The sequence below is a fragment of the Canis aureus genome, chromosome 3, assembly GCF_053574225.1.
Source record: "Canis aureus isolate CA01 chromosome 3, VMU_Caureus_v.1.0, whole genome shotgun sequence".
NCBI lineage: Eukaryota > Metazoa > Chordata > Mammalia > Carnivora > Canidae > Canis > Canis aureus.
This window is the reverse complement of record NC_135613.1, coordinates 74,385,891-74,398,889: the sequence shown is the minus strand read 5'-3', so window position 1 is coordinate 74,398,889 and position 12,999 is coordinate 74,385,891. Positions and strand designations below refer to the sequence as shown.

General features: G+C 46.8%; 2 protein-coding genes and 1 long non-coding RNA gene across 5 annotated transcripts; 2 read left to right on the top strand and 1 right to left on the bottom strand.

Moving 5' to 3' along the window:
* Nucleotides 1-13: 13 nt before the first annotated feature.
* On the top strand, nucleotides 14-2,589 carry RPS25 (ribosomal protein S25). The gene is made up of 5 exons (XM_077893799.1): nucleotides 14-172; nucleotides 385-480; nucleotides 1,009-1,192; nucleotides 2,348-2,447; nucleotides 2,540-2,589. Exons 1-4 carry the CDS (start codon nucleotides 170-172, stop codon nucleotides 2,440-2,442), a joined length of 378 nt encoding a protein of 125 aa, XP_077749925.1. The 5' UTR covers nucleotides 14-169; the 3' UTR covers nucleotides 2,443-2,447; nucleotides 2,540-2,589.
* Nucleotides 2,497-9,947, bottom strand: CENATAC (centrosomal AT-AC splicing factor). Of its 2 annotated transcripts, XM_077893795.1 has the most exons (11): nucleotides 9,739-9,943; nucleotides 9,448-9,611; nucleotides 8,931-9,029; nucleotides 5,978-6,044; nucleotides 5,841-5,903; nucleotides 5,458-5,522; nucleotides 5,174-5,279; nucleotides 4,287-4,317; nucleotides 3,059-3,148; nucleotides 2,854-2,986; nucleotides 2,497-2,760 (listed from the first exon to the last, which is right to left on the bottom strand). In XM_077893795.1, the coding sequence occupies exons 1-11, from the start codon at nucleotides 9,856-9,858 to the stop codon at nucleotides 2,688-2,690; spliced, it is 1,011 nt and encodes a 336-aa protein (XP_077749921.1). In that variant the 5' UTR covers nucleotides 9,859-9,943; the 3' UTR covers nucleotides 2,497-2,687. The 2 variants fall into 2 exon arrangements, with proteins under 2 accessions (XP_077749921.1, XP_077749922.1); XM_077893796.1 differs by lacking the exons at nucleotides 2,497-2,760; nucleotides 2,854-2,986; nucleotides 3,059-3,148; nucleotides 4,287-4,317 and adding an exon at nucleotides 4,324-4,896 and having other exon boundaries at nucleotides 9,739-9,947.
* Nucleotides 8,570-12,241, top strand: LOC144311376 (uncharacterized). Of its 2 annotated transcripts, none has more exons than XR_013376926.1 (2): nucleotides 8,570-9,323; nucleotides 10,132-12,241. It is a non-coding gene; the product is annotated as an uncharacterized LOC144311376 (long non-coding RNA). The 2 variants fall into 2 exon arrangements; XR_013376927.1 differs by having other exon boundaries at nucleotides 8,570-10,033.
* The last annotated feature ends 758 nt before the right edge of the window (nucleotides 12,242-12,999 follow it).

Sequence of the window (12,999 nt, the reverse complement as noted above, 5' to 3'; positions counted from 1 at the left end):
CCCGCCCGGCGCGGGCCGCAGCCGCCGACCTTCCTCCGCGGGCTCCGCCCCCTGCCCCGGAAGTGCTCGCTGAGGGTGGAGGTTTCTGGGCCGGTCCGGGAGCGGCGCTTCCTTTTTGTCCGACATCTTAGTGAGGTGCAGGGGTGGCTGTTGCTCGCCGAGCTTCGCTATGGTGAGCTCTTGAGGGTGGGAGGCCGTGCGGTTCTGAGGGGGCCGGGCGGTGCTGGGGCGCGGCTGAGGCGGCACCGGACGGAGGGCCCCAGACCCGCCGGGCGCTCCTTGAGGCGGGCGGGAGGATTGCTTCCCCCATGTGCTCGGGTGGTGGGGCTGGGGCGCTGTGGGGCCGCCGGGTCATCTGGCTGCATTCTCCCTTTTCCTCTACAGCCGCCCAAGGACGACAAGAAGAAGAAAGATGCCGGAAAGTCGGCCAAGAAGGACAAAGACCCAGTGAACAAGTCTGGAGGCAAGGCCAAAAAGAAGGTAGGAGCGCCCCCCGCCCCAAGCGTGGGTGAGATTGGGGACGCCGGATCCATGTGGCTGCGCTAGTACGTCACGTTCGGGGCAACTGCTCTTAGGAGTGTGGGGTCTAGAGTCCGAGCGTTAGGGCTTGTACGCTCCTCACCGTTCTGTTTTGAGCACTGGGGTGCTGCGCAGTACGTAGAAGTTAAACGGGAGCGTGCAAAGTATCCTGATGCCTAGCACGAGATTTTAACAGTATCGTGGGGCCCCGCCTGTATCCGAAACTCTCACAGCCTTTTTTTCTTTAGTCTAACGCGTTTTTGATGCCGTTAACGGTAGCGAGGGTCCCTTTTGTGTCTTGGTGGTTTGAATCTTAGTTCGTAAAGTCTCTGTAAATTCTGAATTTCGTGGGTTTTTGCAGGCCAAGGAACCCTTGCGCTGTAGTACTGAGGCCAGGGGAACGAGTTCCCTGACACAGGTGGTCTGGGGACGGAAAGCGTGATCTCTTCCAGGAGCAACGACTCCCTCTTTTTTTCTTTTCGTGAGCAGAAGTGGTCCAAAGGCAAAGTTCGAGACAAGCTCAATAATCTGGTGTTGTTTGACAAAGCGACATATGACAAACTCTGTAAGGAGGTTCCCAACTATAAGCTTATAACTCCAGCTGTTGTCTCTGAGAGACTGAAGATTCGAGGTTCTCTGGCCAGGGCAGCCCTTCAGGAGCTCCTCAGTAAAGGTGAGAGGGGTGTGTTGTACTGATGGGCTTTTACGCGTTAAATTGGCATGACGGTGTTAGCCACCCTAAACTGTCTTTACTGGAATTGAGTAAATGGGCACAGGCTCACCACTGGATGTAATACTCTAACCCACATGTTTCCCCTTGGGTAGACCCCGAAGCAGGGCCCTTGGCCAGATTTGTCCCATGGACCCCTATGTCATATTGGTGGAAGCCTCAGGATCCCTGTTTTCAAGTAAATTCACCTTAAATATTACAGAAGAATCCCAATGATGTTGAAATACTATGGAACTACCAAAAGCTTTGATAGTAAAACATTTTTTACTTTATTTTTAAAAATTGGGTGTTGGATCTAATTAATTTCATCCACATTAGTGTAAAGGAGTATAAATATTTTAAGCCATCTCTAATGTCTAATATGGAAGTAGTGTTTTTTTAAGTGTTATGAGGGCGGGGTGCCTGGATGGCTCAGTAGCTTAAGGGTCTGCCTTTAGCTGGGGTCATTATCCCAGGGACCTGGGGATGAGGCCCACATTGGGCTCTCTACTAAGCAGGGAGCCTGCTTCTCCCTCTCCTGTTTCCCCTGCTTATGCATGTGCACACGCTTGCTCTAAGTAAATTATTTAAGTGCTTAGGGTAACCATCCCAATAGCAAGTCATAGGCCCCTCATTTAGAATAGATAAATTAGATTACCACCAAGAAATGTAGGGATTTTTTTTTTTTTTTTTAAGGTTTTTATTTATTTGAGAGACAGACATGGGCAGAGGGAGAAGCAGGCTCCATGCAGGGAGCCTGATACGGGACTCGATCCCGGCTCTCCAGGATCACGTCCTGGACTGAAGGCGGTGCTGAACACACTAAGCCACCGGGGCTGCCCAGTTTTGTTTTGTTTTTTTAAAGATTTATTCATGAGAGACAGAAGGTGAGCAGAGGGAGAAGCAGGCTTCCCTGCAAGGAGCCCGATGAGGGACTCCGATCCCAGGCCCCCAGGATCATGCTGTGAGCCAAAGGCAGATGTTCAACCACTGAGCTACACCCAGGTGCCCTTAGGGGTGTTCTTATTAAACTCTCACGCTTAAATTCAGCATTCCTAGTGTTTACATTGAGTGTTTCATAGTACTGTGTGAAAAATGTATCCTTATTTTTCTTTCTAGGACTTATTAAACTGGTTTCAAAGCACAGAGCTCAAGTAATTTACACCAGAAACACCAAGGGTGGAGATGCCCCAGCTGCCGGTGAAGATGCATGAACAAGGTAACAAGAACCCAGGGGCTCATGGCATAGAAAGTATACATATCTTACATAAGGCTGTATAATTCTGATTCTTTATTTTTGTTTTTTTGCAGATCCCACCAACTGTACATTTTGGGAAATAAAACTTTATTAAATGAAATAAGTGGGTATGTCTCTTTCCTAAGAAAACTAGTTACAGAGAAGAATAAGCAGGTAGGGTTTGTTGACTTGGCTTTGTGCCTTAATGGTGGTTGGAAAATATCAGGAAATGATTGGCTTTTTTTCTTTACATGACTGTTTGTTCCTTGCTGCAGCTTCCGTTTTGAATTGATGTCTGAAAGGAAATGAAGGGTTAGCAGGATGAAGGCTGACCTCTCCAAGGGGGTGTTAGGGTTGGGGTGTTGGGGTCCTGGAACTGAACCTATACCTGGATTGCCAGCGACGTCCATTATTCCAGACCCGGCCAAAAGAGGGCAGCCAGCCTACACTGGTGCTGGAGCTGTGATCAAAGTTGGCTCCAACTCTGTCTGGGGGGAGTTTCTTCAATTTCTGTTTTTCCTCTACAAAGAAGTAAACAGTTTTTGAACTGTTTCTATTAGAGTTTATTCCCGTTCTTGAATTGGCTTACTCACTTTCTTTAAGAAATTCTTCATAGGATGGTCCTATTTGTTGGTTTACAGAACTGTATTCTTCATCCTGGACCATCCAGGGAGGTGTAGCACCTGGAAAAGACCCATTAAGCAGGAATGAAGGCATTTAAGTTTCAGGCTACCGTGAAACATGCCCTAGCTATAAGCTCTTACCAATTGCCACCTGAAATGTTAAAAAGCAAAACTGAGGAACTCTGAACCATGGGAAGTTGAGGGGCTTGGGCTAATGTAAAGCAACATACCTTACACGTGATATGCTGTACTGACACTTTACAGTTTTGTTGAGGCATGACTGACCTACAGCGGCACACATTGACAGTATACAATCTGAAAAAAGCTTTGAGTAAATGGGTCACACGATACCAGATGTCACCGTTGTGTATCCTCCTCCCCTTTATAAAGTACTTCTGCATCTTTCTGTACCTCTTCCCAGCCCCAGGCAACCATGGCTGTGTGCCCATTAACTCTAGTTTGCATTTGCTGGTATGTGCCTTTTTTCCGTCTGGTTTCTAATAGTTATTTTAAGATTTATCTGTGCTGCACTTAACAATACTTTGTTGAGTGCTACTCTGTTCCTTTGTTGAGGCACGTTTGGATTGTTTTCAGTTTCAGTTTTGGGGTACTGCAACTAGAGCTGTGACCATCTGGTGTGCAAGACTTTGTGCAGACATATTTGCTTTTTCTCCTGCAATGTCTGGATCATGATGGTGGGTGTATGTTTAACTTAAATCCTTGAACTGTTTCCCCAATTGGTTATGCCATTTTAACATTGCCACCGGCAGTTTAGGAATGTTTTTTCACATACATAGCGTTTCATTTTAGTCACCATGATGAACATCTTTTTACATCCCTCTGAGTTTTGATAATTCTTCATATATTAAAGATACAAGGCCTTATATCAGATAGCACTTTATCTTAACTGTATTCTTTAAAAAAATAATTGGGGTGCCTGGGTGGCAGTTGGTTTGACACCCATCTTCTTTTAAAAAATTTTCAGTGAGAGCACAAGGGTGGTGGGGAGAAGGAGAGAGAATCTTAAGACTGTGCTGAGTGTGGGCTTGATCTCAAGACCCCAAGATCATACCCGAGCCAAAACCAAGAGTTGGGATGCTGAACTGACTGTGCCACCCAGGCACCCCTAAAATAAGAAACTTAAAAAAAATAAAGTAATTGCCTCTTACCATCTGAGAAACACTGCCCTGGTTCTTACCTGAGTGGATGTTACCAATTCCTGGTGTATCCTATAGTCGGAAATGGGGAGGAAAATCCCAGATAAGAAACTGAGGGCAGGATGGGATATTCCTAGCTAGAAAAAGGGCAAGCCACAGGAGGGGGTATAGAAGTACCACAGTGCTAGTTCTATGCCCTGGTTGGCATTAAATCTTAAAATACTGAGTGCCTACTAGTTGCATCATAAGCAAAACCCTTTCTACACAGGGCAGTATGTACCAAGGGGGAAGAGACTTAAGCAGAAATTAACACAGATTACATTGACAGTTTTTTTACGTGGTCCCACATACATTTGTAACAGGCGACCTGTTCACATAAGCCTTCCATGAAAAGGTGATATTTGAGGCAGGCTGAAGGAAGGTAGACATAATATTTAATGCCATAGCAATGACACATGCAAAAAATCAGAAGATGCACGTGTACAAGACAGCAGGTGAGGCAGTGGCTTTCTGTTTAGGACAGGAATGCAGGGGGAACAGAAACATCCAAAACGTAACAGAGGCCATCTTACAGCCAGCAAGTAAACTAGGTCTACTCACAGACGATGTAAGAGATGAAAGAGGAGACAATAACTCTACAGTTCTGGAAATCTAGGGATGGTAGGGTAAGTTAGATTCATGTGCCTAAATGTCCTAAATTGAGCTGGGGGTTTTGCAGAGGATGAGCTATAGGAGTTGGCATTCAGTGGCAGAGGGGGCAACAGGTGCAGATGAAATCACTGGTGGGTGAGGAAAGAGGTCTGAACACACCAAGGAAAGGCATAGCTAGGGAAATGGGAATGGCCAGAAAAGGTACAAAACCCAAGAGAGATGGGTGTCCTGGGAATTGTGGGGGCACTGGCCTTCCGGGCCAGCTTATCCATTGTACCTGATGGCCAATGAATGTCAAAGGTTGTCCTGTCTCCATCCAATCAAGCTCTGGGGTGGGTGGCAGGTCCAAGTAGGAGGGCTGCTGTGAGGTGGAGGCCACTAGACTAAAAAAGACAAACAGGAGCCAGGCTGGCAGAGAGGTCCTTGAGCCACAACCCCTGGAGGATAGCAGAATGGGAACACCCATGTACCTTTCACCCAGATTCCCCATCTTCCAGCCAAAAAGTTACAGAATGTTCTAACAGAGGTCACACTCCCAATAAGATTCCTTAGCAATTTTACCTGTTGGTCCCTTTCCAGCTTCCCAGTGCTGAAGAGCCTTCTTCTGGGTCTGGCACTGCCTGAGGCTGAGTTTGATTCAGGAAAAATAAATGTGTCTCGGATCCTTAAGTGTCAGTCTAGGCCTTGCTCCCACCCTCCAGTAGGAAACAAACTGGCATATGGAGGGTACTGCCCATCTTGCAAACTTCCCTCCCTCCTAACTCTGCCCACATCTCCACTGACAAGGCCTGCCCCCTGGCGGACAGGTAAGGGAAATCAAGCGGAGCAGATGAAGCATGGAGTCCATGAGTTGTAGAAGACCTGGTAGGTGAAATGCTGGACCTGGGAAAACCAGGGATCAAATGCATTTGGATACTGCTCTGGCGGCTCCGAGGGACACCAACCTCTAAGACAGACTGAACCAGCTCCTGCCGGCTGTGTTCCACCTCTCGAATCTGAGCTGCCATCTGCGGGGGAGAGGCTGTTTAGCTAGGTACAGGATCATGGGGCTGGGTCCTTCGGAGACCTTTCTTTAACTTACCTCTTTGATCACCTCATCCTCTTTTTCCTCATAGGTATCCAAACCTTTCACCATGGATTTCTTGAATCTAAAAAGAAAAAGGTGGGGAGGGGTGCCTAGGTGGCTCAGTCAGTTAAGTATCTGCCTTCGGTTCAGGTCATGATCCCCGGGTCCTGGGATTGAGCCTCATGTTGGGCACCCTGTTCAGTGGGGAGCCTGCTTACTTCTCCCTCTGCTGTTCCCCCTGCTTGTGCTCTCTCGCTCTCTCCCTCTCTCAACTGAACACAATCTTTAAGATAAATAAGAAAAAGGAAAAGGACTAGTCAGCCAAGAACACCAGTTTTTTTTTTTTTTTTAATTTTTATTTATTTATGATAGTCACACACACACAGAGAGGGAGAGGCAGAGACACAGGCAGAGGGAGAAGCAGGCTCCATGCACCGGGAGCCCGACGTGGGATTCGATCCCGGGTCTCCAGGATCGTGCCCTGGGCCAAAGGCAGGCGCTAAACCGCTGTGCCACCCAGGGATCCCAAGAACACCAGTTATAAAAAGATCCTCTGTAGATCATTTCTTTTCCTTCAAATTTTAGACAATTTCAAAATTACAGAAACAAAATAGAACAATGAACACCCCTGTACCTTTTACCCAGATTCACTGTCAACGTTTTGCATTACTGGCTCTGCTTCTCTTCCATATATACATTTCCCTTTTGCCAAATCAAAAATGAGCTTTAGAACATCATGAAACTTAACTCTGAATACTTCGACAGGCACCTAAGAACAGGAAGAGCCTATAAAACGTTACCACACTTAAAATCAATTCATCTCTTTTGATGTCTAACTTGTCCCATATATGGGACAACACCAATATATAACTACAGTTGTTTTACCTTGCAATACACACAGAAAGGTACCAGAAAAATACCAATACAAGCAATACCACTACCAACAAAACTACTAAGCAAAGCTCAGGACTTCTTTGTAGCTCTTTAGACCTTGGAAAATATAAGGATATACACTCAGAATTTTATGTTCAAGTTACTTGAATTCTTATTCTTTTGTGATTGTTTTCAATTTGATATATAGCTACGACAATTTGTTCTTGTTTGGAATCAATTTTAGGATTTGCTTTCTGGCCTGATCTCAATACGTAAAACATCTCTGTGGGGGAATGGCTCTACCACTACCCTGGCAGCCTTGCACCTATCCATTCGGGCAAAGCCTAGAACACAGCATCAGAGTCTTGGCTGAAAACCTGTGTGATGCTCGTGGAACACAGGATGGGAGTCCTGAAAGGAGCTGCTTTGAGGCCCTCTCCCACTTGGAGATTTCTCCCCACCTCTCTCAGATTAGAGCTGCAAGCCACACTGGGCTTCCCAGCAGCAGAGTGTCCTACAGCTCACATGACAATTAGCTAGCCATTTTTGTTTCAGAGTGGTCCTCTTTGGTGGGTGGGACAAGGACCTGGAAAGCTGGCACTTTGGGCTTCTTTACTCTATGTAAAAACGATAACCTGTCTGAATCTAAGGATGGCTTGTGTTATCTTTACCAACTGATAAATCAGTCAGGCTTGGCTTTGCCTTGTGCATGTGAGCTTGAAATGTATAATGTTCAAAAATCAAAACTAATACGTTTAAAGAGTCCATCCTCATAATTCTCAATTACAACTTTTTCTGCTCAACTATCCTTTATTCCCACCAAACACCATTTGGAGCTGGGTCAGAGTGGCCTCAATTCCCCATCTCCTGCCCAGTCTGAACCGCAAATTTGGAGGCAAGGTGGTAGGTTTTAGGTATTTCTCCCCATTCCCTCATTATTCTCCACACTGAGTAGGAAACAATAATAGATGTCATGAGTTTTTCTGTAACTTTGGTTCCAAGATCCCCTTGGGTTCAACTCCTTATAATCTCAGTATTGTCCCAATAAAAGTAGAATGAGGCTGGGATGTCTGGGTAGCTCAGTAGTTGAGCATCTGCCTTTGGCTCAGGGCATGATCCTGCAGTCCTGTAATTGAGTTGTGCATTGGACTCCCCATAGGGAGCCTGTTTCTCCCTCTCATGAATAAATAAAATCTTTAAAAAAAAAAAAAAAAAAAGGTAGTATGAGGCTTTGTCCTTTTCCTGAAGCAGTCAGCACTCATACCCACTCTGTGCTGACCAGCTTATTGCACTCCAGTTTCTCAGGGTCCTCTAGAGGCCAGTTAAAACAGAGTCTAAGATTATTCAAGTGAGCGCTGGGTGGGTACCAGTTGCTTATACACTATAAAAGCTACAGGACCTTAACAATTCTGTGTACTACACATTTATTTTTTTATTTTTATTTATTTTTATTTATTTATGATAGTCACACAGAGAGAGAGAGAGAGAGGCAGAGACATAGGCAGAAGGAGAAGCAGGCTCCATGCACCGGGAGCCCGACGTGGGATTCGATCCCGGGTCTCCAGGATCGCACCCTGGGCCAAAGGCAGGCGCCAAACCGCTGCGCCACCCAGGGATCCCTGTACTACACATTTAAATAATAGTTAACTTTAGGGACATCTGGGTGGCTCAGTCGGTTAAGTGTCTGCCTTCAGCTCAGGTCATGATCTCAGTCCTGAGAAGCCCCACGGTGGTGGTGGTGGTGGTGGTGGTGGTGGTGGTGGTGGTGGTGGTGTGTGTCTCTCTTCTCAGCGGGGAGTCTGCTTCTCCCTCTCCTCTGTGTGCTCTCTCTCTCAAAAAAATACTTTTATTATATACTGTTCTCTATTTGCTAAGTGTATCATAAATCCTATCCCCAACTAGATATAAACCTTTCAAAGACTCTGTCATGCTTCTTTTGTGTCCAGTATCATGCCTAGGAATGAGTGCTATGAAGACAACAGATACTTACAAAGTCCCTACTGAAATTTCCAATTAATAGAGAAAGCTCCAGCACCTGACAAAGATCTAGAGAAGCCCTATTCTGTTATCTCATCTTTCATAATCAGTGATTTACCGTGCATAGTCCTGGGGGGAGATCAGAAACTTCTCTTTCAATTGGAACTCTGCCTTGTTCTCCCACCAGAATCTGTTGGTTGCTTTCTTGTGCTCTGGGCTGCAAATGAACGGATAATCTCAATGATAGATTACAGAACGTCACTGATACCTAGGCATTAGGTAAGTAGTGCACACTGACATCTTGGTTTCTGCCTCTGGGCTAGGCTGATAGGACAATGTTACTAGTCTCTTCCAGATGTCCAGTCTCCCTCTTCCAGTAAAAATGTGAGAATCTGAAAGGAGATGATGGGAGGTAACCCTGAACCAGCTGCCCATCTGGCTTCCCCACCATTTCCACTGGGACCATGGCAGCCATAAACCCTCCACCGCTCAAGGATGCAACGCCAATAAGGTGACTCGATCCACCCGAACTACAAAAGCGTTCTTCCTCTCATCCACCCCTAACCCCCCTCTCCCCCCACACACGACAGTATGCGAATGTGCTGGATGGATGAGGCTCCTCGGCCGGATCTCACCTGGCCAGATGCTCCAGCAGCCCCCCGTGCAGCACGGTCAGGTTTCCGTGGCTCAGGTGTTTCCGCACCTCGCAGCCGCAGCACAGGCACCAGCAGCGCCGCTCGTGCTCCGGCACGTAACGCTCCACCTGAGCGGCGCGGATGGCCTTGCGGGCGGCCTCCACCTGCGGCGGAGAGAGGCCCAGAAGGCCCCCAGTGGAGCCCCCACGTCTCCCCCCTCGCGTCCTCCCTGCACCGCCCGCATCCCCCACCCCAGGCGGTCCGCGGCCCCCTCCCGCCTCCCGTCCGCACCTGGGGCAGGAGCCGCTCCAAAGCCGCCTTCAGCTGCCGCTGGTGCTTGCGACTGTAGACGTGTCCGCGACCACAGAAGAAGGTCTGGCGGCACAGCGGGCATCGCTGCGCCGGCGCCATGGGCCCAGGAGCCGCTGTACCCGCGACGCGTAGCTGGTCTCCCTCCACCCGGCGACCCCTGACCCCCTCGGGGGCGGGGCGTACCCAGCGGTCCCCGCGGCCCCCAGCGGCGGGCCGGCGCCACTGCAGCCCCTTCTGCGGCTGCGCGAGTCCCTTCCCGGGCTCCCACTGATAGGTAACTAGTACGATAGGGTGCTCCCTGTGTGTCCTCCCAGCTTCCCATTAACTACCTCAGTCCTCACAACAGCGCTACGTGCCGTTCTATTCTTACAGGCATTTTACAGATGGGAAGACTGAGGCGTGGAGAGGAAGTAACTGTGGAAGGTTGCACGGGAGTTAAGCATCGGAGGCAGCGCCCCCAGTGGGCCTCAGTACCAGCCCGCCTAAGGAACGCATGGTGGAGGCGGCCCTAATCTAAGACCTAATCACATCCATATCCTCCCCCCCGGGGAGCGGGGGTGTTCTGAGCAGTCTTACTGCAGAGCTGTAAAGGGGAAGCTTATATATAAACGGTGCAGAATCATTGCTGAGGGTTAACAGACATTTTTATTCTGTAAACATGCTCGTGGAATTTTTATTTTTTGCAAGCTGCTTTTCCCAGAAAGAACAGTTCCTTACCCAAATGAGTTTACCTTAGTGCCTAAATTGCTCCCTTACACGGCCGAGATCCCCAGGCTATGATCTCTACCCTAGAGCACCCCCAAAAAAGCCTGGGGCCCAGCCAGACCTTATTTGTAAGTTATGCCCAACAGAACTAGGACAGAGTCCCGAATTTCACTTAGATTTGTTACCAGCACTGGTACAGTAACCTGGATGGGCTACTATGCCTATGGGTGTATATACAGTCAACTATACATAATTCAACCTCAGAAAGTAGCCAGACTCCCCTTCAGATCTTAACTTCCTCTTGGAGCTTCCCGTTAGACTCAGGCCTCTGTCAGATGTGACTCATTTTGAAGACCCCAGCAACACTCAACTCCTGGACCTCCCATCATTTCCCTGGCTGGGTCAGTCCTGGATCTTGTCTGCCCCCAATTGTCATTCTCTGAATTCAAACTCTGAAGTTGTATTCTGACCACCATCTTCCGTCTTGCCTTTAAGTGCAAGAAGACTCCATTCTTGAAGATGACTATTCCTAAGCACTCAGAAAACTATTCTGCATCTCTCAGCTGCTTTGCTCTAGGTTCTCAAAGCGTGGCCTCCAGGTGGACAGCTGGAAGCTTGTTAGAAATGCAAATTCTTGGGCCCCACCACAGACCTAATGAATCAGAAACTCTAGAGTGGGGCCCAGCAATCCGTAGTTTAATGAGCCCTTCAATGATTCTGATGCTCAATCAAGTTTGAAAATCAGTGGTCTAGGTCTTAGGTCCTCTTGGCTTCGCTTCACCCACTGGATTCCAGGACTGTTTCCACCATACTCTCAAGGCAACCTATTACTTCACTTGACCTTCCCAGATCTCTTATTTTGTCAAGCTCCAAAAGCAGATCAACCCAGCCATCTATTTCTTTCATTTGTTCCAAAGCTGCTTAGAGTAGTCTACACTGCTTCAACTTCAACTAACTCCTCAGCCCTCTGCAATTTTGCTTTTGAAACTGTTTACCTTAAGTTCTCCACCGCGTTCATTTAGTTGCAACTGAACTTGACTTGTGTGAATGGAACTCAACATCTTCCACTTGAGAACATCCCCTATTTTCATCCTTCCAGTAAATCCCACCAAGCTAAAATCTGGAATTTGGGGGAGAGTTATCTTTGACATCTGCTTTTATTCAGTCCCTAAATCCACCCTGTTCAAGTTGTCTCATTGGATTTCTGAGATGTTTAAAGTCTGTTCTAACATTTTTTATACTCCTAGAGAAAACCTTGTTTCAATTCCCTTGCTCTTTTGCTTAGATTCATGTAAAATCTTTATAACTGGTTTCCAAGTGTGTGGTCTGTTTCAACTCCATTTATCCTCCAGACTCTGGTTTCAAGAAAGCCTCTAAGTGACTTTCTGGATTGATTTAACGCCTCTAAATTAGCATCAGGAAAAAAAAATTAAATTTCCCAGCATGACTTTCAAAGCCTTATTATAGTATGTTTCCCAAATTCCTTTTGTCTTATCTCTCATCACTTAGCTGACCTTGTGGACCTCCTCCTCCAAGCAATAGTCTTGGAGCCCTGTGGTCCTGTGTACTTTAGCATCTTCCACCCCTTGGCTCCCTCTGCCTAAAATTTACTTCTTTCCAGCCCTGCCTAATAAATTCTATTATATAGGACCTGAAATATGAATGAGAGTGGAATTTCCACAAGGCTGGTGTCTTTGTCTGGCACATGGTAAATTCTTAGTCTATTCACAGTCTCTCATATCAATTCATTATTGAATAAATGAAATGTCACCCCTTTTGTGAAGCCTTCTAGAGTTGTCTCTGCAGAATTAATTTCTTGATTTCAAGTCCTTTGCTTGTCCTGTTGTCATTTTTGTTTAATAGTCAAAAATCCAATAATTGAAGGGGTGCCTGGGTGGCTCAGTTGGTTAAGCGTCCGACTCTTGCTTTCAATCCAGGTCATGATTTCACGGTCATAAGATCAAGGTCTGCATCAGGCCCCACGCTGGGCATGGAGTCTGCTTAAGATTCTCTCCCTCCCTTTCCCTCTGCCTTTCCCCCTCCTCATGCTCTCTCTCTCAAATAAATAAATACAATCAAAAAAAGAAAGAAAACCCAATAGTTGAAAAGCGCCTTAAGTGCAGGGACTGTGTCTGTTCATGGTTAACCCCTTAGAACTAGTATAAAGTAGTCTTTAACAGGTTTGTCAGAGTAAGTTAAAACCATCACACACTCCCTGGGGTAACATGCCCTTGGGGGTGGGAGTTTGTCCAGAGGAGGAACCTGGGAATATGCAGCTAACAGCCTGTTAGTCAATAGCATCAAAGTGCAAAACAGGCTAGTGGGTAAATGTACTTATCTTAAAATTGTAAAAATTAAAATTGTAAAAATTATAGCCCTGTAGAACTGACAGGGCTATAAATAAAAAGTGGCTGTCCCTCAAATCCCTTGATACCCTTCAGCCCTCACAGATGCCTATTGCTATTTGATACCTCTTTTCTTCAAGTCATTTTCTTTTTTTACCTTTTATTTATTTTTATTTTATTTTTTTAAGAT

What these genes read in the sequence shown, in the direction of transcription:
- RPS25 (XM_077893799.1), top strand. An exon ending in GAGGCAAGGCCAAAAAGAAG is followed by an intron (nt 481 to 1,008) that starts GTAGGAGCGCCC and finishes TTTCGTGAGCAG; the next exon opens with AAGTGGTCCAAAGGCAAAGT. An exon ending in TCAGGAGCTCCTCAGTAAAG is followed by an intron (nt 1,193 to 2,347) that starts GTGAGAGGGGTG and finishes TTTTCTTTCTAG; the next exon opens with GACTTATTAAACTGGTTTCA.
- CENATAC (XM_077893795.1), bottom strand. Translation starts at nt 9,858, where the DNA reads ATGGCGCCGGCGCAGCGATGCCCGCTGTGCCGCCAGACCTTCTTCTGT. An exon ending in AGCTGGAAAGGGACCAACAG is followed by an intron (nt 5,280 to 5,457) that starts GTAAAATTGCTA and finishes TGTCTTTTTTAG; the next exon opens with TCTAGTGGCCTCCACCTCAC. An exon ending in TGAAGAATTTCTTAAAGAAA is followed by an intron (nt 2,987 to 3,058) that starts GTGAGTAAGCCA and finishes ACTTCTTTGTAG; the next exon opens with AGGAAAAACAGAAATTGAAG.